Below are 24373 nucleotides of genomic sequence, written 5' to 3'. Positions count from 1 at the left end.
ATAACACAGAAACAGATGCCTATAAATATAATCTACTAACAGGAGTAAAGGCAGTATAATGGAGAAAAGAATCTTTTCAACAAATGGTCCTGGAACAACTGAACGTCCATATGTAAAAAAATGAATCAGGACAGAAACCTTACACCCTTCGCAAAGGTTAACTCATGTTTCCTATTTGATCGAGGGCTCCAGGTTTATCTTTATCATGGCAGAATCTGAGTCCAAATGACTTTGCGGTTGTCTGCAATGGGCGCCGTGGCTTGGACTTACTGCACTTGAGCAAGCAGCTCCGAGGCCACAAGGGCAGAGGCAGCCCAGGATAGCTACGTGGACAGCTGTCATCTGCCACCTCTCTTTTGTTCACTCAGAGGCAGGCGGCTGGGGCCTCATGAACAACCCTGGAAGCTGCACCATCGACAGCCTGTCACAGTGAATCACCTCAGGCCGCTGCATCCCCAAAGAGCTGCTCATCGACCCAGCCTCAGTCCCCTCTGGGGCTCTCCCAGCAGCACAAACAGGCTGGTGCCAGGTAGGCCCATCCCTGCTGCCAAACTGGGGCACATGCTCCAGCTGCTGGGGGTCTGGGCTCGGGAAATGCCACCTCCCCCTTTTCCCCTGGGGACAGAGTGCAGGGCACCCCCAGAGCATCTGGGAGAACAGCAGTTTCCTGCTCCATTATATTTACTTGGGAAGGCTTTCACTGTGCAAGAAGCCTTTTCACTTACCCTGACCCTCATGCCAACAACACAGGCAGCACAGGGCAGGTTCTGCCCATTCCTCACAGGAGAAAACTGAGGCTCAGACAAAGGAAGACAAGAGAAGAAGTAGTAGCCTGAGGACAACTGGTCATGGGAGATCTTTGCCCTGCCTCACTGCTGCATTAGGGGGCTTTGGGGAACACAGCAGGGCAGAGGGGAAGGTCGTGGGAGCCCCTGATGTTCAGGCCTTTCAGTGTGTCTAGATCAGGGGGTCGGCTCCCAGTAAGCCTTTTTCATCTGGCAGCTATAAGGGGATTCCTGTAAAGGGTCCCCACCAGCTCTCCCAGAACTGTCCCAACCAAGGGAAACCACACTCTATCCCAGGGTCAGGTGTCTGGGACAGCAGCTGTGTCCCAGGGCGCCTTCTCCACAGAGGCGCCAAGGTCAGAAAGAAGGCCCAGCTGTGGTGGGAGCCTGGCACACCTCAAGGTAATGAGTCTGCTCAGGGCCTGGCCTGCCCCGGCCTCAGTCCCACTGGGCAGCTGCAGAGAGGCCTGGGCCTGAGAGAGCCGGTCAGAGGCCATTTCCTGGGAATGCCACACCCCCCAGTGGCCAGCCTTCCCCAGTGCCTCTCTCCCCCTCCTCATTCTCAGATTCCCCCAGAGGCCACCAGTTACCTCCTGTCCCCAACTAAAAGACCCTCGGGGAGGACAGAGACGGGGGAATCATCTCACAAAACAGTGGTAATTATTCATTCCTTCATCCAACAAATATTTGAGGGCCTGCGCTGAGCCTGGCACTGTGCTAGGTGCAGAGGACACAGTGTAAGGGAGACAGACCCAGTCCCTGTCCCCAAGGAGCTGGGAGTCCAGTGGGGAGAGTGGACAAAGGCACACACAGACAGGTAACTGACACGTAACTCCACGAAGAGGAGCAAAGCCACGGGGGGCTGAGGAGTCAGAAGCGCTGCTGAGGCAGTCACCCTGGAGCCCAGGATGGTCTGAGGGCAGGAGCCAGGCCAGGAGCTGAGGGGAGAGCATTCCAGGCACAGGGAAGAGCAGAGGCTGTGGTCCTGGGTGTGTCAGAACAAGTGAGGAGGCCGGTGTGGCCCAGCCACGGTGACAGGGGCGAGAAGTGGGGCTGGAGAGATAATGAGGCCAGATCAGGCCCTGAAAGCCAAGGTAAGGGTTTGGCTTTGACTCTGAGGAAGATGGAGAGGCACGAGACAGTTTTGAGCAGCAGAGTGACATTATCTGAATCACGTTTTTAAAGCATCATAGAATATTTTAAAATTAGCACTTCCCTGGTGGCGCAGTGGTTAAGAATCCGCCTGCCAATACAGGGGACACGGGTTCGAGCCCTGGTCCGGGAAGATCCCACAGGCCGCGGAGCCACTAAGCCCATGCGCCAAAACTACTGAGCCTGTGCTCTAGAGCCCACGAGCCACAACTACTGAGCCTGCGGGCCACAACTACTGGAGCCCACACGCCTAGAGCCCGTGCTCCGCAACAAGAGAAGCCACCACAATGAGAAGCCCGCACACACAACAGAGTAGCCACCGCTAACCGCAACTAGAGAAAGCCCGCACGCAGCAATGAAGACCCAATGCAGCCAAAAGTAAATAAATAAATAAATTTATTTTAAAAAATTAATGCTAGCAGCTGACATTTACTGAGCACTTACTCTACACCAGGTCTCACTCTCGGTGTTTTGATTCTGACTTCCACCCTCTAGCTGTGTAACATAGATAGCTCCTGTCTGGTCCTGATGCTGCCTCTGTAAGATGGACACGCTATCTCCTCTTCTGGGTGTTGCAGGGAGGACACTGAGGAAGGGTCCAGGCTGGTGAGTGCACAGCAGATGTTCAACAGGCGTCACAGCAGTTATTCATGCCCAAAGCATCAGGGGCTGTGTTCTAGGAATCTGGTGAAATGCATCAGGCCAGTCCACCTTGGAAGGAGAAAGCATCCATTCAGCCTCCACGACGGAGGTGCAGCAATCCAGGCTGCCAGGGAAGTGACAGAGGCCCACAGATGTAGGAAGGTGCTGGGTGGGACTAAGCAAGGTACAGAGCCAGACTTGTCCTCTCCCACTGTGCTCCTCCTTTTCCACCAATAAGGATGCACGAGAGAGAAGCTCCCTCTCCTTATGAGGGGTGACCAGCTGCTGGCAAGGAGCCTCCCCTTGCAGCCCAGGTCAGAACCAGGCCCCTACACAGGTCTCATAAAACCTGAAGTTTGGGGACTTCCCTGGTGGTCCAGTGGTTAAGCATCCCCCTTCCAATGCAGGGGACGCGGGTTCGATCCCTGGTCGGGGAACTAAGATTCCCACATGCCGCGGGGCAACTAAGCCCACGCGCTCCAGAGCCTGTTTGCCACAACTAGACAGAAGCCCTCGCACCACAAGGAAAGAGCCCACATACCACAACTAAGACCCGACACAGCCAAAAAAATAAATAAATACTAAAAAAAAAAAAAACAACTGAAGTTTGGTCATTAGAGAGCTGATCCATCAAGTCAAGCAGTCATTTTTTTTTTTTTTTTTTTTTTTGCGGTGTGCGGGCCTCTCACTGCTGTGGCCTTTCCCATTGCGGAGCACAGGCTCCGGACGCGCAGGCTCAGTGGCCATGGGTCATGGGCCCAGCCGCTCCGCAGCATGTGGGATCCTCCCGGACTGGGGCACGAACCCGTGTCCCCTGTATCGGCAGGCAGACTCTCAACCACTGCGCCACCAGGGAAGCCCAAGCAGTCACCTTTTATTGGTCAACTTCCCCTTGTTCCATAACAGCAAAACTATTTCCGTTCTTCAACTTACCTTCTGATCCTTTTGAAGGCACGAACATCCATTTCTACACGTTTATGTGAGTATATGCATCTTCTTCTGGAATTGTTTTCATCTAACGCTACTCCAAACATGCGGGAAGGGACTTTGGAGATTATCTGACCCTCTTTTTGAAGAGCAGTATGACCTAATGGTGAGAATGTGGGGTTTGGAGGTAGGCAGACAAGGATTCAGATCCCAGACAGGCGAGCTGTGTGACCTCGCATAAACCACCTGACTTCTGCAGGCCTCAGTTTCCTCACCTGTGGGACAGGGATAAGAGTGCTCTCCTCACCCACCTAGAAGAGGTTGAAAGGAGATGGCAGCGTGGGCAACACTCCAGCCAAGTCCCCTGCACAGGCAATTGCTCAGTTTCTGTCATTTCAGTCCTTCTTATTGACATACGTAAGAGGCTCAGAAGGCTTATTTGTATAAACTTTTTATACAAATACCATATAACAAATTACACTACGACTTGGTGGTTTAAGTAGACATACGTTTATTATCTTACAGTTCCTGTGGGTCATGAGTCTGAGCATAGTTTCCCTGGGTCTTCTGCTTTGGGGTCTCTCCAAGTCTGTAATCAAGGTGTGAGCCAGGGCAGAGGTCTCATCTGAATGCTCCACTGAGGAAGGATTCACTTTGAAGCTCGGGTGGTTGTTGGCAGGACCAATGGCTCAAGGGCTGCTGGACTGACAGCCTCAGCTCTTGGGGGTGTTGGTTAGAGGCTGCCCTCCATTCCTTGCACGTGAGCCTATCCAAAATGACAGCTTGCTTCACCGAAGCGTGCAAGCCAAGAAGACAACAGAGCCGGCTAACAAGACGAAAGCCACAATCTTCTGGAACCAGATCACAGAAGTGACATCTCATCACTTTTGCCATATTCTGTGGTCAGAAGTAAGTCTCTAGGCCAGTCCACGGTCAATTGGAGGAAGTGACACCAGGAGGCAGGAATTTTTAGGGGTCATTTTAGACTCTGCCTGACTCTACAATGTTCACTTCAACTAGAATTTTCTGGTGCCTTTTAGGTGCCAGGCACTATCCTTGGGCTGGGAATAAAAAAGTAGATGAGTTGAGGTTTCTGTCTCCCAGGAACTTTCTTCTGTGAAGTGTTCTCTGCTTCAGGTTCTTACTCACTTTTCACTGCTGGGAATACTTTGGGACCTAGGTAAGATCTCTGTTGAGAAAAGGAGGGAAATTACTAACTCCCTAATGTAAATGAGTTAACTGGACCCTTTCCCTCCATCACAGGGCGCTCAGAGGGAAGACACACACACACACAAACACACACAGAGTGAGCTAGTTCTGAGGGGCCTTTGCAGAGTAGTGGTCACTGTGCTGGGTGCTATGGACATAAAGGTCCTGTGCTCCCCAGACCAAACCCTGCCCTGGGGGAGCATACTGGGTGATGAGGAGAAGGCCGTAAAACTCACAGGTTCAGCCTGGAATGAGGCCAGACCCATAAGGGGAGCTGGCATAGCAGTTCTCCTTAAAGCAAAAACAGTTATAGCCAGTAGTTGAAAAGCTGAAACGAAGCTTTGCTCTATACTTAGGGGGCTTTGGTGGCTTGATTTCAGAGCAACAGAGGTTCCCTTCGCCAACACCTCTCTTGCTCCACTCTGATATCCACCTCACAGATGACAGAGAGGCGTGTTACAGAGAGCTAACAGACACAAACTCTTAGCCTTTGTGAAAAAGCAGCTCCCCTCCTCTAAAGGAACCTCATCTTCACTGACTAATCACTGGGGTCTGGTGGGGACTGCCAGTCATAGACTCTTAACTCCTCTTGGCCATAGGGGTGGACTTGGTATCCAAGCTGGATCACTTGGTATCCAAGCTGGATGAATCTCCCATTCCCTTGCCTATAAAACATGTGACCCAAGCCAAGCCAGTCAGAGCCCTCCCCTGAAATTTTTTCCTGGGTGAAGCTGATAGGGAAGAAAGAGACCCATTTCCCAATTGGTCAGGATACAGCTGCTGGTAACAGTGTTTTCAGCCATGTAGGGGGAAAAAACTGGAGCCCAAAAAAATGGAGCCCAAGGGATGAGACAAAGAAAGAGAGAGAGACGTCACAGCATCAAATCCCTGGTTCCCATCTTTCTTCAGGTGACCTTTACTCCTGTCCTTCCTGGACATGTGACCCAATACATCTTTTTTATTTACTTGAAATAATTCAAACTGGATTTCTGTCATTATCCAACCATAGGGCTCTGAATTACAAGTCTACCATTTCACCACTGCAGTTCAGGTTAAAGCTACAGATCTTCCTGGGAGAAGCAATCCCAAGGTCCAAACTCTTACTCAAGTATAAATGATTAACGTCAGCTCCTTTCTTGAGAGCAAACTGTGATTACAGGTTTATCTGAAAACAAACAGGGCACTGTAACTCTAAAGGTAGAGACAATCAAGACCTCCTTCATCAGGTTCACAAGCTTATGATTCAGATTCAGAAAACCTGGATTTGAAGCCTGGCTCTACCGCTAACTGGCAACTTACTTAATTTCTCTGGGTATCCATTTCCTCATCTGTAAAATGGGAATAAGAATATTTCTGCCCTTCCTACCTTACAAGGTTGTCATGTAGAAGAATATCAACATCATTTTGTTTCCCTGCAGCCATAATCCCTGGATGTGCTATCTTAAACACACCTTAACATTTTATTCAGGTAAATGCCAGTGAGCAAAAATGTGAATAATTCATCTCACCAGTAAGGCTCAGCATCTAAGGATAAAAGTGAATGAGAAGAAGGGCTTAAAACAGGATTGAGGAGTGGACATCCATCTACAGAGCAATAGTGTTAGTCCGGACCCCCACTTGGTGTGGATCCAGATATATTTTCAACATTTTTTCAATCTAATTTCTAAATTTTCTTTCTTTTTAATTCAAAATAATTAAACATGCACATGAGAACCTTTTCAAGCCATACAGAGAAGCATAAAACTAAACCAATCCACTCCACCTCCAGTCCTATTCACCTGAGATAACCACTGTTAACAGTTCTTGTGTATCCATCACAGCCTTTTAATCCAGATGACAACATTTATTTCCATACATGCATCTTACCAAATACACTCTGCTCCGTACTTTGTTGATGTTGTTTTAATTAAGGTCTTGGAGGCCTTTATATATCATCACGTAAGTTTTCTGTTGTTGTTTTTTAAGTTACAATCCTTCAGTTACCAAGGTGCTGGATTTGCTGGATCTGGCATCCAGTTCAGGGTTCAACAAATACTGCTAAAGGGAAGATAGAAGCTAGGGAAAGTGGGAAAAAAGGGAGGATTCAGGAAAGGAGGAAGGGTGATGAAAAGAAAAAGGAAGAAAGGAAGGAGGGGGCGAGGAGGAGGGAGAGAGGGAGGGAAGGCATCAAGGGAGGCAAGAAAGAGAGAGAGATGAAGAGGAAGGAAGGGAGAGTGACGGAGAAAAAAGAGAGTGTCAGAGCGGTGGGTCCCACCCTGGCCCCGCCCCCGGGCCGGACTCCGCCCCCGGGCCGCAGGCTGCAGCGCTACCTCCAGCCGCCAGGGGCCGCCACGCGCAGCCGGCCGCTCTCTGCGGGCGCGGCAGGCCCTCTCTCCCGCCTCCGCCGGCCGCTCGCCGACCCGCAGCCGCTCTCGGACTCCGGCTGGGTCTCGCGCGCTCGGGCGCTGCTGGGTCTCTTCGTGAGAGGCCTCGCGCCGTTCGGCGCGTGCCGTACCCCTGCCTCGAGGCGCGGGGTCTCGTGGGCCCCGCTCCCGCCCTCCGCTCGCCTGGCCCGGACCGGAAGCGGCGCCGCACGGCCTGGGCCTGGCGAGGGGGGCGGGCACCGGGGCCCGGTCCGACATGGGCAAGAAGCACAAGAAGCACAAGTCGGACAAACACCTATACGAGGGTAAGGAGTGGGCCGCGGTGGAGGGTGGCGAGCCCGCGGCGGCTCGGTGGGGTTTTCGTGCCTTCGAGACTACCTTCGAGCGTTCGAGGCGGGCCGGGGGCCACGCCTCCCGCGGGCAGGACCGGACCCGCGAAGGGGACGCGACCCGTCTGAGCCGCGCAGACCCCAGGCTAGGGCGGCATTCGAACCCGGGACCCCCGGTCCGGGCGGGTCTCTTGTTGAGAGGTGTGAGGCGGCCCGGGAACGTTCGGGGCGTCCACTCGGCGAGTGCCCGTCATTCAACAGGTGCTTCGTGGGGCGCCCACTGCGTGCCCCGGGCCGCCTCGGCCTGTGCGCCTCCTTCTCTCCCGTCTAGCGGTCACTCTTCGTTGTGGATACTGCCCCGCGAGGGCCTCCTTTAATTGAAACCCTTTCCTTTCATTTTAAGAGTATGTAGAGAAGCCCTTGAAGCTGGTCCTCAAAGTGGGAGGGAACGAAGTCACCGAACTCTCCACGGGCAGCTCCGGGCACGACTCCAGCCTCTTAGAAGACAAAAACGATCATGACAAACACAAGGACCGAAAGCGGAAAAAGAGAAAGAAAGGAGAGAAGCAGGTTCCAGGGGAGGAAAAGGGGAGGAAACGGAGACGAATAAAGGTAAAGGTCGTTGCGTTGCTTCAGCTTTGCAGGTGGTACCAGTTTCTGAGGGTTGCCGCCTCCCGCTGTCAGCCTTGCTTTATTTTCTTTGTGTCTAGTGAGATGCTGAAACGCTTGTAAAATCGGACTTGTCTTGAGCAGGAGCAGGGCAGAATAGGAACATGAATCATCTGAGTTTCAACAGCTCTGTCTTTAATTATACTCTTAGTTGTACTCACACATCAGGTGAGTGAGCAGCTAAGTCCTGATTTTCAGGAGCTGCTTCCTACCACTTAGGAAAGGTAAAAGTCATGCTCAAGAAAGCCTCAGTGTTTGAGGTTTGTGGAAAATAGTCATTTCAAAAGTAAATGGGGGGCTTCCCTGGTGGCGCAGTGGTTGGGAGTCCGCCTGCCGATGCAGGGGACATGGGTTCGTGCCCCGGTCCGTGAAGATCCCACAGGCTGCGGAGCGGCTGGGCCCGTGAGCCATGGCCGCTGAGCCTGCGCGTCCGGAGCCTGTGTTCCGCAACGGGAGAGACCACAACAGTGAGAGGCCCGCGTACCGCAAAAAAAAAAAAAAAAGTAAATGGGATCTATTGGGATTCAAGTTTTGTTCTGAAATAAATACTATAATGCCAAATACATAATGAACAACGTTCATATTTTAGAACAAAGTTTGAGTCTATTGATGAGATAATTTGATCAGAGACCTTTAAGGCATATGACACCAGTGATGAAAATAAGCATTTTCTTAACCATTTGCAGCTAATAGAACGTAAAAAAGAAAGTAGCTGCCATCTCTATATAAATAGTAGTAATAATTAACTTTCCTTCCAAGGATGATCACATACATACCTGGAATTGTCCTAGACTTCTTCGGCACTTCCCAAATTTAACCTGTCACGAAGTGACTTGTTGAATCAGTTACTGGATCTTGAAGCTAGATTTCTGTAGGTTTAGTCTTATTATTTTTTTTATATTTATATATACAACAGAAATGTTCTAGTCCATGTGATTAAACACATGGGTAAGTCACTAAATCTTAGAGATTCTCTTTTTGGAATTTCTTAATTATATGCCTTTCTGCCCCAGTGTTTATTGCCTTTTGTCTAGATTGTGCCAATATATAGAACTGTCTAATGTTTTTTTCCCCTAAACTATAAAAGCCATATATGCCTATGATTTTTTTTTTTAAGAAATTCAAGTAATACAGAAGTGAACAAAATGGAAGGGAAAAAGTTTTGCTCACTCAGGTACCTCATTTAATCTTCCTCTTCAGAGGTAACAAGTTTTGTTTCGTTTTTTTAAAATTATTTACTGTTAGGAGTAAGGTAATTCATGAGTAGGTTTGACATACATACACTACCATGTGTGAAATAGATAGCTAGTGGGAACCTGCGGTACAGGGAGCTCAGCTCGTTGCTCCGTGATGACCTAGATGGGGGGAAGGGGGGGAGGGAGGGGATATATATATATATACATATAGCTGAGTCACTTCGTTGTACAGCAGAAACTAACACAGCATTGTAAAGCAGTTATACTCCAATTGAAAAAAATTACATTAAAAAAAATGTAAAGAGTACTACAAGGCTTTTAACATAAAAGCGGTGTCCTGCTCCATCCTGGAGTTTTACTTCCCAAACTTTTTTTTTCTTTGGATGTTTATCTCCATTTCTAAATGTAGGTTTATATTGCTGTTTACTGATTTATGTGTACATCTTTTACTGACATCCTGTTGCAAAAGATGAGAATTTAAATTAGCCTCCTTATATTGCTTCACGCCCCCAATTTCCCTTCCTGCATTCTCCCAGTGTAGATACAGCTCAATATTCAGTGTTTATTTCTAATTATTCTTCACTGGAGACAAATGGAATATACAAATACAGATCTGATCTTGACCAATTAATTAATTGCTTTCGTTTGTTTAGTTATCATGTACTAATTCTTCCCAAACTTCTAACAGATTTGTAAAACCCATCTGATTTCTGTTTTTCACATGGTCAGACACTTTCCCTTTTTTGGAAACATCCATCTTGCAGCCCTCTGTCCCCTCCTGCTCTAATCTGGACTAGCTGTTCTCTAGGCCTCCTTTGCATTCTTTCTGGATCCCATGTCTTCTTCTTGATTTACTCCTTTGTTCTGGTGGAGTCTTAACTCTACGAACTTCCTAAGAAAGCATTCATAGGAGGTAGATTTTTGTAAGTTCTTACATGTTTGAACATCTTTATTCTACTCCCATATACTCTCCTCATGTAGATTGATGGTTTGACTCAGCATGGAACTCCAAATTGGAAATTACTTTCTCCCAGAATTTTGAAAGCATTGCGTGTTGTTTTCTGGCTTCTGGATTTGCTGTTGAGAAGTCTGTTGCCTTCTGATACTTAGTCCTTTGTACATGACCAGTATGTGCTCTCTCAAAATGTTTAGAATCTTCCCCTTTATCTTCAGTAGTCTGTTGCACAACGGATATTCTTGCCTTCAGGTCTGAGATGTTTGCTTGAAGTATTTCTGTGATAGCTTCCTTCCCTCCATTCTCTCTCTTCTCTCTTTCTAGAACCCCTGCCATTTAGATGTTGGACTTCTGGACTGATCCTCTAATTTTCTTATGTTTTTTTCTCCTCTTTTTCCTCTTTGTTCTTTGTGTTCTACCTTCAAAGAGAGTTCCTAAACTTTGTCTTCTGGCTCTGCTCTTGAATTTTATTTCAGACCTTGTATTTTGAATTTCCAAGAACTTTTTCATGTTTTCTAACTGTCCTTGTTTTAATAACATCCTGTTCTTGTTTTTACATGCAGGATCTTTTATTTCTCTGAAATATTAATTGATGAGTTTTTTTGATATTTTTCTTCTAAGTTTTTTTTTTGTTCCTTGCACTGTCTCTATTTCCCCTCAAGTTCTTCATTTTATCTGGTCTCTTCCTTTTGTGTTAAAAGCATCAGTTAGTTATCTGTTGAGCGTTTGTAATCTATCTGTATTTAAATGTGAAGCACAAAAAGGCTGATTATATGCTTTGTGCCTAGACAAAGTTTGTCAGCTGATGGACTTCACTGTGGGCATCACTAAACAGAGACCTGATCATTTTGATTGGGAGCCGCCAAAGTTTTGTGCTTTTCCAGGTTTCTGGGGTTAGAACTTTTCTCAGAGGTGTCTCCCTCCTTGCATGCAGGAGGTATCTTCTCTGATCTGCAGACTCCTCTCCCAAGTGTGTTGATATCTTTCACCCACTGTCGTCTCTTCTGTACTCTTTTCCCGCCATCATCTCGTTTAACTGGAAGTTGAACCCCTTTTAACCACTTTTGGGTTTAGTTCTGGCAGTTTCTACCATTATGCCAGCTGATATACTCCTACTCCTCTTTTCTTGTTTTATCAATTATCTCATCTTTTTATTAACTACATTGTATTTGGTTATATTACTGTACCATATTTTATTTTATATAACTTGTGAATGTTACAAATAATACTGCATTGAACCTCATTGTTCACATCGCTTTGTATACTTTTATAAGGATATCTTCAGGATAGGTTCCTGGAAGTCTCCCCCTCTGCCCTTTCTTGACGGTGGCTCTAAGTATCATTAGCCACCTATATATTTTTATTTCATTGCAAATTAACATGCTTTCGCATCCACAGTTTCATTTGGAAATAACACCCAAAGTAGGGCAGGGAGGTGGATGATTTCCATTGTACAGAAGGTAAAGTGGAAACTCAGAATTGAAATGAATTTGCCCAAGGTCCCACTTCCCCAGGACTCAGGGCTAGGGACTGTGGGATACTTCTGGGGTGTCACTGGTTCTGTAGAGCCTGTTTGGGTTATCTCTTTTCTCCAGGCTGGACTGGGGAGGGGGAAGAGGGGTTCCTTTGCTAGGGAGACTCCAGAAGGACACCTTTCTCTGAGCTGTACTCTGGATCTCCGGGGAGTTTTAGGAACAGCAGTTGCTTCTGGTCTTTTCTTGGGGAAAGTCAGCCATGTGACACCTGTGGGCCTGAAAGGGGCTAGAGTATGTGTGGTTCTGAGGGACTGGTGACTCTTCTGTTAGTTCATGTAGCAGGAAGGGGGAAGGGCACAAGAAAAAGATAAAACATGTCCTTTCCCTTTTAAAGTGTTTTTCTAAAAGGCATTCATAACTTCTGCTTATATTTCATTAGCCAGAACTTAATCACTTAGCCACCCTTGCTGCTAGGGAGGCTGGGAAATGTCTTAGTTTAGGGAAAGGGTTGGGGGCATTAAATCCTAATAAAAATCAGGAATCTTTTACTTAGGAAAATAAGGAGAAGATAAAGTTTTGGGAAAGCACAGATGTTTACAACATAAAACCCTGTAATTTCTCAAAGATGTCATATAAAGTTAAGTAATATTCTTCTTTTGAGTAGGAAGGCTCTGATTATACTAGTTTAAAATGCCCCAACAGATAGGATCAGTATTGTTTCTCCTTGTAGAGCAGTGGTATTTAATACCAGCCACAGCATTAAAAGCACACCATGCTTTAGTTTTGTTTTTTTTTTTTTTGGGGGGGGGGCTGGTTTTTTGTTTTTTTAAGATTTTTTTGATGTGGACCATTTTTTAACGTCTTTATTGAATTTTTTACAATATTGCTTCTGTTTTATGTTTTGTTTTTTTGGCCACGAGGCATGTGGGATCTTAGCTCCCTGACCAGGGATCGAACCCGTACGCCCTGCATTGGAAGGCGATGTCTTAACCACTGGACTGCCAGGGAAGTCCCCATGCTTTAGTTTTAATCATACCATAATCTGCACAACACCGGTGTGTTGGCTTTTTTTTTTCTTAAACATTTGAATGCCAAGCAGGTGGCAAAGTATTTGCCTGCTGGCATAACTCTAGTCTTTAGAAATCAGAGTACAGTGATGTTAACTCTACAGCCAACATGGGGTCAACTATGTATTCTGAGCTATTACTGCAGTGTAGTAGAAATATTCTTTTCATATCATACTATTACATAAAGGATCATATGTATAAAGCCATGAGTATTATACTTTATGGGCTACTTCAGATATTTTCAAAGGTAACCTGACAACCCACTTTCCATTTATATGCTGACTTGAGAAGCTGATACCTGAACAGAATGGTACATTACTGCAGAAGTAAGGAAGCTTGCACACCGTGTGGAGAACTAAGAACAATAGCATGAAAGTGGGCAAATGTGAGGGTGTGTACAAGGGACATAAAGTAGTTCTGTTTTTGAAGCACAGAATACGTGAAGAGGAGTATGGGATAAGATCTGAGAGGCAGTTGAGCTGGCAGAGTAGGGAGTTTGAACTTGAATATGTAAGCAGTAGAGAGTCAAAAACTTTCTGAGTGGAAGAATGATAAAATGTTGAGCCTTAGTAACGGTAATCTGTTAACAGTATCTAGCAGATATTGAAGAGAGTAGAGACTGGGTGTAAGGAGACCTACTTAGAAGGCTTTTTATTGAAGTAGCTCAGATGAGAGGTCTAAATTCTTTCAGTGAAACTCAGACCTGTTCTTCAGAAAAGCATAATCCTAACCCGAATTCTGTCTCAACAGCTTTGCGAGTCAGCTTCAGGTTTAGATGCTCAAAGAAGTTAGGCTAGTCCCGTTGCTCGGGATGTTATCAAAATAAAATGACAGGTGTTTTTCTTTAAATTTTTTAAAATCATGAGCATTAAATATATAGGATATTATTCACAATGCTAGAGTTAAGTAAAATTTTGTTTTATTGATTTATTTTTTATTTATGTAACATTAGTTGATAACATTATATCAGTTTCATGTGTACAGCATTATATTTCTACTTTTGTATACAGTACAGCATGCCCACCACCAAAAGTTTAGTTTCCATCCATCACCATACAGTTGATTCTTTTTACCCATTTCACCCTCCTCCCGTTCCCCTCTGGTAACCACTACTCTGTGCTTTGTATCTATGTGTTCAGGGTTTTTTTGTTTGATTTGTTCATTTATTTTGTTTTCTTGTTTGTTTTTTGTATTCCACATATGGGTGGAATCATAACAATATTTGTCTTTCTCCATCTGACTTGTTTCACTTAGCATAATATCCTCAAGGTCCATCCATATTGTTGCAAATGGCAAGATTTCGTCTTTTTTTATGGCTGAATAATATTTCATCGTGTATGTATACATATGTATATATACACACACGTGTGTGTGTATATATGCATCCTTTTTTTTCCATTCGTCCATTGATAGGCACTCAGATTGTTTCCATATCTTGGCTATTATAAATAATGCTGCACTGAACATAGGAGTGCATATATCTTTTCAAATTAAGTAAAACTTTTAAATTTTTATTTATTTACTTTTTTCGGCCGCGCCGGGCGGCATGTGGAATGTGGGATCTTAGTTCCCCGACCAGGGATCGAACCCACGTCCCCTACAGTGGAAGCGTGGTGTCTTAACCACTGGACACCAGGGAAGTCCCAGTGTAAGTAAGACTTTTAATGAAAATTTAAAACTTATTCATATACAATAAATTCCTGTTTTTATTAAACACTATACTAGGTCCCAAGGGGCATACATACTATAAAAACTAACATTTGAGTGTTTACTATATGCTAGGCATTGTTCTGATTTCTTTATATTTACTCTTTTAATACTTAATAGCTTTATGGGGTAGGTACTGTTAGTATCTCATTTTGTTGCTGAGTTAACTGTAAAGTAGCTTACAACTAGAGAGGAGAAATGAATGACTGTAATTGTTGAGCAGTGTGGGAATTCTCTCAAAACACAATTCATTGACTTCTTTTGTATGAATCTGCCATACCCAAGGTCTCAGGGCTGCTATGGCTTATTTGGGCTGGCAGAAAATCCTCTCCGCTTTTTCCCATTTTGCTGTTCCCTCCTGAGGTGGTCCTCTTTCTTTTTTTTTTTTTTAAATAAATTTATTTATTTATTTTTTTGGGCTGCATTGCGTCTTCATTGCTGCGCGCAGGCTTTCTCTAGTTGCAGCAAGCAGGGGCTACTCTTCGTTGTGGTGCGCAGGCTTCTCATTGCGGTGGCTTCTCTTGTTGCTGGCACAGCTCTAGGCTTACGGGCTTCAGTAGTTGTGGCTTGCGGGCTCTAGAGCGCAGGCTCAGTAGCTGTGGCGCACAAGCTCAGTTGCTCCACGGCATGTGGGATCTTCCCGGACCAGGGCTCGAACCCGTGTCCTCTGCCTTGACAGGCGGATTCTCAACCACTGCCCCACCAGGGAAGCCCTCTGAGGTGGTCCTCTTAATCACAGAAGATCTTCCCAGAGAAGAAAGGACTCTGACTAAGGGCATAAGAGTAGTGTTGGTCCTCTGATAGAAGGATTATTTATTTTTTTGTTTATTCAACAAATATCTACCAGAAACCTATGATGCACTGGACTCAAATGATAAATAAAATATAGTTCCTGCTCTGCAGGAGCTCAGAGTTGGGCTGGGAAATCAGACACAAAAGGATAAATAAACTTCATGGCCTGGTAAGTTCTAATAGAGGTATGAATAAAGTGTTCTGGGAGTCCAGAGGAAAGTGTTTCTCATTATGCCTTGGGGAAGTAGGGGAAAGCATCATAGAGGTAAGAGCTAAATTATGTGGCAGATGCAACGGAGGGCCAAAGATGAGGTGTAGCTTCAAAGTAATAAAACTGATTTTTTCAGTTGAATTCTAAAATCAGCTGTTAAAACAAAGCAAAGTTCTGAAATTGTTTTGTACACTGGAAGCATTATTTGAATATAGACATAGATATCTATGTATGTATACCTCTCCTACAAAAGTGACCAATGTGAAGGATAGTACCTAGAACTTCAGCTGTTACTTCTCATGCTTTCACGTTACCATTTCACGCTGTCTCTTGTGATGAATTAATTCTACAAATATTATGTATTAGGCATTATTGAGCTTGGGGGTACAGAGCTGAATAAGACTTGGGCCTCTGCCCACCAGGAACTCCAGAAAGAGGCAAATGTGTCTATGACATGCAATGAGTGTTATAATATTAATAATATGAGCAAAGATTTACTTCAGAGGTGTTATGAATTAATAAAATAACTTGCCATTGAGTCATGGATAAATGAGAATCTAGTCTGACATAAATGCAATGTGTTTGTAGTTATGGAAATAGCCACTGTTTTTCTCTCCTGCCTCAGACCTTCATACACACAGGATATTTACTCTCCCTGGAATTCTGTTCCCACCCCCAACCCGGCTAAATTTTCTCTCCTTCAGATCTCAACTCAGATGTTACTTCTTTATAGAAGCTTTCCCATACTTCTCCAGTCTAAATTAGATTCACCCAGCAGTTATCCTCTCCTTGAAATCTGTTTGGGTTTCTTTTACTAAGTTGTTTGATGTCTGTGGCTTTTTACCCTGTTGGCTTCCTAAGGGCAGGGCTGTGTTTGTTTATCCACCAGTAAATATCCACACAGTAGAACCTCATTTATTTATTGAATGCATGAATGAATGAGTGTTCACCATGTGCTAGGTAGGCACTGTGCTAAACATTCACATACACTATCTTATTTAATCCTCAAAACACTCTTCTGAGGTAGGTATTGTTGTGTCTATTTTAGGGATGAGGAAATCAGTCCCCCCACAAAAATTATGTACTTGATCCATGATCTCATAGCTAATAAGTGGCAAAGCCAGAATTTGAACCCATTTTATAAACTGAAATTATAAACCCTCCTACCTGAAGTTAAATGGCTTTAGTATTTTTGTTCAGTTTTCTCTATGTAATTAGAAAAATAAACCGCTCTTAACCAGAACTGTGTTAAGTTCCGGTTTTACGTTATCTATTACAAGTGACGTTAACAGTAGGGTTCTATAGTATTTTGAAATCATAAAAAAAAAATTGGAAGGTAGGAATCAGAATGTTAGGTGGAGAGAGAACTATAGAGATCAGAGCCTCTTGTTTTACAGGTAAAACAAAGACTAAAACAGTGGAATAACTTGTTCAGGTTTACATTCTGGTAAATTAGAAGCTAGATCTCCTAATATCTAGTCTGGCAATAACATGTTACAATATCTCCTTTCACTTTAGGGTAGTTTCCAAGTATATGTTTTTTATATTCTTTTTTTCTTTTGGACTCTGGCCCAGAAGGCAGTATTCTCTTGCCATACCAAATAGTAAAGTGGTCACTGTAGACCAGTCTAACTAGATAAAGTTACCAGATAGGGGTAGTACAGAGACATTATACCTTCCTTTGGTACTTTTTCAGCTTTTCTGTTTCATGGTCATTTCACCATCTCATAAACTCTAAAATAAGAATCAGCAGTTGAATCTCTATCTTGCAGGTGATAAAGAGGCCTAGTGAGAGTAAACGAGTGCCTAAGAAGGTCAGAGTGTGTTAAGGATGAAGCTAGAGCAAGAACTTGAGCCTCTAGACCATGTGTCAGCAAACTAGAGCAAGCACCACCTGATTCTGTAAATAAAGTTTTATTAGAACATAGCCACACCCATTCATTTACATATTGTCTGTGGCTGCTTTCCTGCTATACCAGCAAAGGTTAGTAGTTGCGACAGACATCATGGACCACAAAGCATAAATTATGCTACCTGGCCGTTCACAAAAAAAAAAAAGTTTGCCAACCCCTACTCCAGACTTCTTGTACTATGGCCTTAGTTCTTTCCACCTAGGAGAGTGCTTACTGCCTTTTCAGGCTGTCCTCTATCCACAATTTATGTTTAATAGGAAGAGATCTTGTCTCTGAGGGTCTTTTTTCCATTGAACAGTTGTTCTAAACCTGCCAACCTATAAAAGATTCACACTAGTTTTTCTGGGGAAAAGATACAAAACTTTCCTGAGTCAAAAATTGCTGCTCAGGGCTTCCCTGGTGGCGCAGTGGTTGAGAGTCCGCCTGCCGATGCAGGGGACACGGGTTCGTGCCCCGGTCCGGGAAGATCCCACGTGCCGCGGAGCGGCTGGGCCCGTGAGCCATGGCCACTGAGGCTGCGTGTCCAGAGCCTGTGCTCCGCAATGGGAGAGGCCACAACAGTGAGGGGCCCGCGTACCACAAAAAAAAAAAAAAAAAATTGCTGCTCCAAAATATGAGGCCATAAAAAAGATAGCAGTCAACTTAATGGAAACTGACATCAAGTGCACAATGAGTACAGTTTATAACATTGTTCTCTGGAGCTTCAGTCAGTCATATATTCTGTATTAGATGCTTTGGGCTCTGAGAATAGAATGTGAAGTTCTGTATCAGTGATACTCAAAGTGTGATCACTGCACTGGCAACACCCACATAGCCTAGAAACTTGTTAGTAATGCAGATTCAGAGGCTCTACTCTAGACCTACTGGATCGGTAATTCTGGGGACAGGGCCTAGTCATTGGTGTTTTCTTTGTTTGTTTGTTTTTTGTTTGTTTTTTGGTGGTACGCGGGCCTCTCACTGTTGTGGCCTCTCCCGTCGCGGAGCACAGGCTCCGGACGCACAGGCTCAGTGACCACGGCTCACGGGCCCAGCCGCTCCGCGGCATGTGGGATCTTCCTGGACCGGAGCACGAACCCGTGTCCCCTGCATCGGCAGGCGGACTCTCAACCACTGCGCCACCAGGGAAGCCCGTCATTGGTGTTTTAACAAGACCTTCAGGTGATTCTGATGCACACTGAAGCTTGAGAACCATAGTGAGACCTCAGAGTTTGCATTTCTAGCAGTTTCCCAGATGATGCTGATGTTGCTGGTCTGGGAACCACACTTTGAGAACCACTGCTCTAGATACTAGAACAAGAAATTTGGACATAGGCCAAGAAAATTAAGATCCCATTGAGAATCTTGAGCATAAAATAGACATTTTGGGACAATTTTACTATAAAATTTAATTTTTAAAATTCAAAGAACAGAGAATTAAAAAAACAAAAACTACCACCTGGATATCAACCATTCAGCTTTAACAAATCGTAACATTTTGCCTTTTGCTCGTATTTTTGGGTTTTGTTTTTTTTAAGAAATTAGAGTATAGACACAGATGAAGCTTTCTGTGTACCCTGCCAGAATCCATTCCTCTTCCTCATTCCCTACAGAGGACCATGAATTTGGTGTGCATCACATGAAAACTTGTTTTTATAATTTTACTCCTTCTGCATACGTTTGTAAAATACACTAATATATTTTCAAAACTTGTGTAACTAATCTTGTAATAATTCTCAACTTTTTCCTCCAGAAATTATGTTTCTGAATATAATACCTGCTGATACAGTGTAACTTCAGACTATTAATATTACTTGCTATGTAAATATGCCATAATTTATTAATCCATTTTCCTTTTAGCGGGTTGTTCCTAATTTTTTACTATTTCACAGAGTCCTGTAATAAACTTGCCACATGTGTACATGTACACTTGTGAAAGGAAGTTTCTCTAGGGTATATGCCCAGGAGTAGAATAGCTGAGAAGTAGGATAAAGGTAGCTTCAGCTTCATTAGATATTGTTTATTGTTCTCCTAATGGTTGTACCTATTTACTCACCCATCTGCAAGGTATGAGAGCCCCATTTCTCCACATTTTTATCAAAACTTGACATTTTTAGACATTTTAATTTTTACCAATCATAGAGATGTGAAATGCCTTCCAGTTTTTAAATTCATAATTCCCAGAGTTCCAGGAAGCCTGAAGCTAGTTTTCATGTTTCTTAACATTTCCAGTTTTTTTTCTGGGAATTACTTATGATACCCTTTACCCATTTTCTATTGGGTTATTTACCTTTTTACATGAATCTGTAGGTGCTCTTTATGTAATCTTTGCTAATACTTTGAGTTATTTGTGTTTCTCAGTCAATAGGCTAGTCTTTTAGCTTTATAGATAAGAAAATCCCTCCTCTCGAGTCATAAAGATTCTTTTACTTTATCTCAAGTTTAAAATTAAGTCTAATTTATCTGAAATTTACTTTTACATGTGGTATGAGGTGGAGATCTAATTTCATATTCTTTTTAAATGTAGATAACCAGTTGTCCCAGCACTACCCTTTTGTTATTGATTTGTAATGCCAATCTGTGATACATCGAAGACTTTTCTATGTGCATGGGTCTGTTTCTGGGCTCTTTGATACGTTCTATAGGTCCGTTTGTCCCTGTGTCAGACCCACATTGTCTTGATTATCACTTTATACAAATACTTAATATCTGATAAGACATTTTATTGTGACCTTTTTCAAAACTGTTCTGAATATTCTTGATGACTCACTCTTCAAGGTATATTATACAATTGGCTTATCAAATTTCATGAAAAATCCTGTCTCACAATTTTGATAGGCATTACATTTTATTTATAGATTACTTTGGAGCAAATTGACTATCTTTCAGTTCATGAACATGGTATATCTCCTTTATTCAGATCTTCCACAGTGGCCTTTCAGTAATTTTTCATAATTTTTCCTAAAAGGTATTGCTCATCTTTTATTAGATTTACTCCTGGGTATATTATCTTGCTTTTGTGAATAGTATTATTTTTCTAATTGGTTGTTTCTACCATATAGAAGCACTTTTTTTTTCCCCTTTGTGAACATATTATTCTCTCATTTTCCAGTAGATGGCAGTAAAATACATTAAGATTTCATTATTAATAACCTTTTCAGTGGTGTCTTCTTTTTTTCCACTGAAATTAAAATGATTTGTTTTAGAGGTATTGATTCTGGAGTATTTCTAAATTATCTCCCTTTGTTCCATTTAGGAAGATAAAAAGAAGCGAGATCGAGACCGCGTGGACAATGAGGCAGAAAAAGACCTCCAGTGTCAGGCCCCTGTAGGATTAGACTTGCCTCCTGAGAAGCCTCTTGCAAGCTCTTTAGCCAAACAAGAAGGTTGGAATAACTCTGAATTAACTGTCCTAAATGAGGAGGCTGAAATTATTTTAAAGATGGTAGCCAGGGAAAGTGACTGGGTTTTTAGCTTTTAAGTTAAAGTTTAAAAGCTGTTAAATTAAATTTTTTTTAAGTTTTCTTATTTATATCACTGCTTAAGAGCTTTAAATTAGCTTCAGTTTTAAACTTGATATTCTCATACTTTACCATATTTGAAAGATAAATGGAATTTCTCTGAGATATTTAATGATGGGCATGAGATAAGTCATATATAGAAAGAAAATAAGCTAAACAATACTCTCTAGAATCTTCCTTTTTAAAGCACTCTTTTCCTTTCTTCTTTACTTTAGAAGTAGAACAGACACCCCTTCAAGAAGCTTTGAATCAACTGATGAGACAACTGCAGAGGTGAATGTTTTTTCCAACATTTTTATAACATGGAAATTGAAATGGGAAATACAGGATCCAAACCACGTCTTTTTATTATTATTATTTGTTAAAGCCATATTTTATGGCCTGTATCCAAATGTACTTGATTTTAAAGTGGATGATAAATATTTTGCCTGGCAATAGAAGTACTCCAAGAGGCTGACTTCTAGATGTTCTCTTTGGTTTGTTTTAAATGGCAGCTTGCAGAGTGTTACTTAATACTCTTAATGGAAAATTTCTCCTTAATCTAAAGTAACTTCTGATGTTAAAGCTTTAAACCAGGATTAAACAGTATAGATATTTCCATTTGCTAATACGTAAACACACCTTCTGTATGTTTGTGCAGTGCTTATCACTGCTGTCAATATTCAACAATTACCAAGTCTGGGAGAAGAGACAAAATGCCATAAATAAGATTTGTGACCCTCTCTTAAATGCAGAAATTTGTTCTAAAAATTACAATATCTTGATAACACTAATGTTAAGTTCTTAGAAAAGAATAACATGATCGTCATTAAAATATTTGTTTTGATACCTCTCTTTACTCAGAATTTGAATTCTCAGCTCAAAGACATTTACATTATTGGCAGAGGATTCATGGGTATAGGGCATGCATTCTCACAGTGAGTTTTCTTCTTACCATGTTGGCCTTATATGTCAACCCCAGAACATATCATAAATAATTTTTTAAGGTAAAGCCTCTACTGCTATCTGTATTCAACACCAATTCAGCTTTGCAGTGAAAATCAGAAATTAGTGGCCTCTCTTCCTTTTTGGTGTTACAGAACAATTGAGATATTTACATCTCAAGTCTTTACACTTGAGTAAATCATTCAATCATTCATTACTTGTCCCAAAGGAGTGAACAGGTAAGTATTAAGCATTCCAACTCAATTAGAATGTATGACTATAAAGCATTTTGGCTACCTTTTAATTTTGTTTCTTACAACGTAAGACCGGAATGTAGGGTAATGACGTCTCCTTAAAAGAAATCTACTTATCAGGGTCTCTCTTAGTCTAAGGATGTTCACATTGCTCAGAACATTTTGGAAATTAGAATCCAGAGCCACATTTTTTTGGAATAGCCTCAGTGATTCTTCATCCTTGAGGCTCAGCGCAAATGCTGGTAAAGAATATAGTTGACCAAGTTTAATAATAGCATTTTTGGTCAAACCAAGTGGGACTCTATATTAAAATGACTGATTCTAGGAGGTATAGATAATTTGCTCTGAAGAGGCCCTCCAGAGATGCTTCATGGTGTTATTCACAGTAGCTTTCATGGATAATATGCATTTGGATGTATAAGTTCCAGACTGGACTTTTTTGCTTATTCTCGGTACTTTTTAATCTCACTGCTTAGGCATCCTGCTGGGAAGAACAAAGGCAGATTCACACACACCTAAATTCAGATTCCATCTCTGTATTTTATCAGATTTATGACCTAGAACAAATCATTTGACCTCTGAGCCTCAGTATTCTCATCTCTAAGTGAGGATACCACCTCCTTGATGGATTTTGTGAGGATTAGATATAAAATACTTCAATTCCCTACCACTGGCCCTGGCATGTGCTAAATACATCTTTTAAATTGTTGCTATGCTTATTTTTAAATAATAATAAATATATTTATTTAATAATAACCATTTTTATTGATGTGATTATTTGGAGTAAGAAAGCTTTGATATGCCAGATTTCCAGAGGAAAATAACAGTCTAATGAACTAATCTTATAGAGCAGTGGTTCTCAACCCTGTCTATCCTGGAAATACCAAATTCAACCCTAGAAAAACCATTGCCTGGACCACCCTCCTATAAGAGATTCTCATATAGTGGGTCTAGGGTAAGCCTCCCACCCCACTGGATTTTTTTTAAAGCTCCTCTAATGATTCTCATGCACAGCCAGAGTTAAGAACCTATGATGGAAAGCACTGGGTCTCAAGTATGGGGGTATTATGAGGACCTTTTTAATGTCAGTTTTTTGAGACCCCCCCCCACCTACACACACAGTAGAAGTTGTATCCATTGATTAAGAAAATATATATAGTCATCCCTTGGTATCCACAGGGGATTGATTCCAGGAGCCCCCGTAGATACCAGAATCCAAGGATGCTCAGGTCCCTTATATAAAATGACAGCAGTCCAGTGAATACAGTCAGCCCTCCATATCCACATTGAGAAACCCACGGATACAGAGGGCCAGGGCTGTACTCGTGAGGAAGCAACAGCTCTGTGGCCCAAGAGTCCAAGCCTAATTAGAAACCAATATGGAAGATTGCAGGTGTGCATTCATTGTTATTATATCTGCTTTTTCCTCTATGATTGATAAAAATACATAGTACTAATCTTCCAGAGTACAAGATATCGGTTAGTTAATCTAGATTTCTTATTGTTTCATCTTTCCCTGTGTTGGAGATGCTATGGATTAATTAAACTGCATATTTAAAAGATTCTCTGTCTTAAGGGTACAATTTATATGTAAAGCATCTTAACCTTATTAAATAGTTAGTAGTCTTTAAAATCGTTACTTCAGTTTTCAGTGAAAAACGCATTAGCCTACTACAAATTCTACATCTGAAGGGTTTCCTCTGACTCATGCTCCTTGACCAGTAGATTTGTTTGTGGTAGAAATAAAATTGCCTTTTTCCTGTCTTCACAGGAAAGACCCAAGTGCTTTCTTTTCATTTCCTGTGACTGATTTTATTGCTCCCGGCTACTCCATGATCATTAAACACCCAATGGATTTTAGTACCATGAAAGAAAAGATCAAGAACAATGATTACCAGTCCATAGAAGAACTAAAGGTAACTCTAGTTACTTACCTCGTGTTGGAGAAATAGACTGAGCTGTGCTACAAAGTAACATATCTATTCAATTGAGAGTCAAACTTTTGGATCCTATATGTACAAAAATCCTGGCAGAAATCTGCACGTCTGGTATTCAGAATCTTTCTCAAGTTTATTTTGATACCTAAAATCTGTATTTTTTTGTCTTAGAAAACATCTTTGAGCTTGGTGATTAAAACACCAGACAAAATAAGCCATCTGCTGTCTTTTATTATTTTGTGGGTTTTGGTAAAATTTTTAATTTCATGCTTTCTATAAAATATTTTCTCAACCTTTAAAATGAAAAGATGTTTGATTTTTAATTTCAGATCAATGCAGGTAAAATGGATTTTTTTAAATTAAAGTATA

At 42.5% G+C, this 24373-nt stretch overlaps 1 protein-coding gene across 1 annotated transcript in view; it reads left to right on the top strand.

The window, feature by feature from the left end:
- Positions 1-7084: 7084 nt before the first annotated feature.
- BRD7 (bromodomain containing 7) overlaps positions 7085-24373 on the top strand; it is a 38121-nt gene continuing 20832 nt past the window's right edge. The window contains exons 1-5 of the mRNA XM_065898713.1: positions 7085-7383; positions 7811-8019; positions 20625-20754; positions 21105-21162; positions 23839-23983. Of these exons, the coding sequence (XP_065754785.1) occupies positions 7335-7383; positions 7811-8019; positions 20625-20754; positions 21105-21162; positions 23839-23983 (591 nt within the window). The 5' untranslated portion in view covers positions 7085-7334. The remainder of the gene's footprint in view (positions 7384-7810; positions 8020-20624; positions 20755-21104; positions 21163-23838; positions 23984-24373) is intronic.

Source organism: Phocoena phocoena, chromosome 20 (assembly GCF_963924675.1).
Source record: "Phocoena phocoena chromosome 20, mPhoPho1.1, whole genome shotgun sequence".
NCBI lineage: Eukaryota > Metazoa > Chordata > Mammalia > Artiodactyla > Phocoenidae > Phocoena > Phocoena phocoena.
Note: the sequence above shows the minus strand (reverse complement) of the source record. Positions and strands in the feature narration are given on the sequence as shown.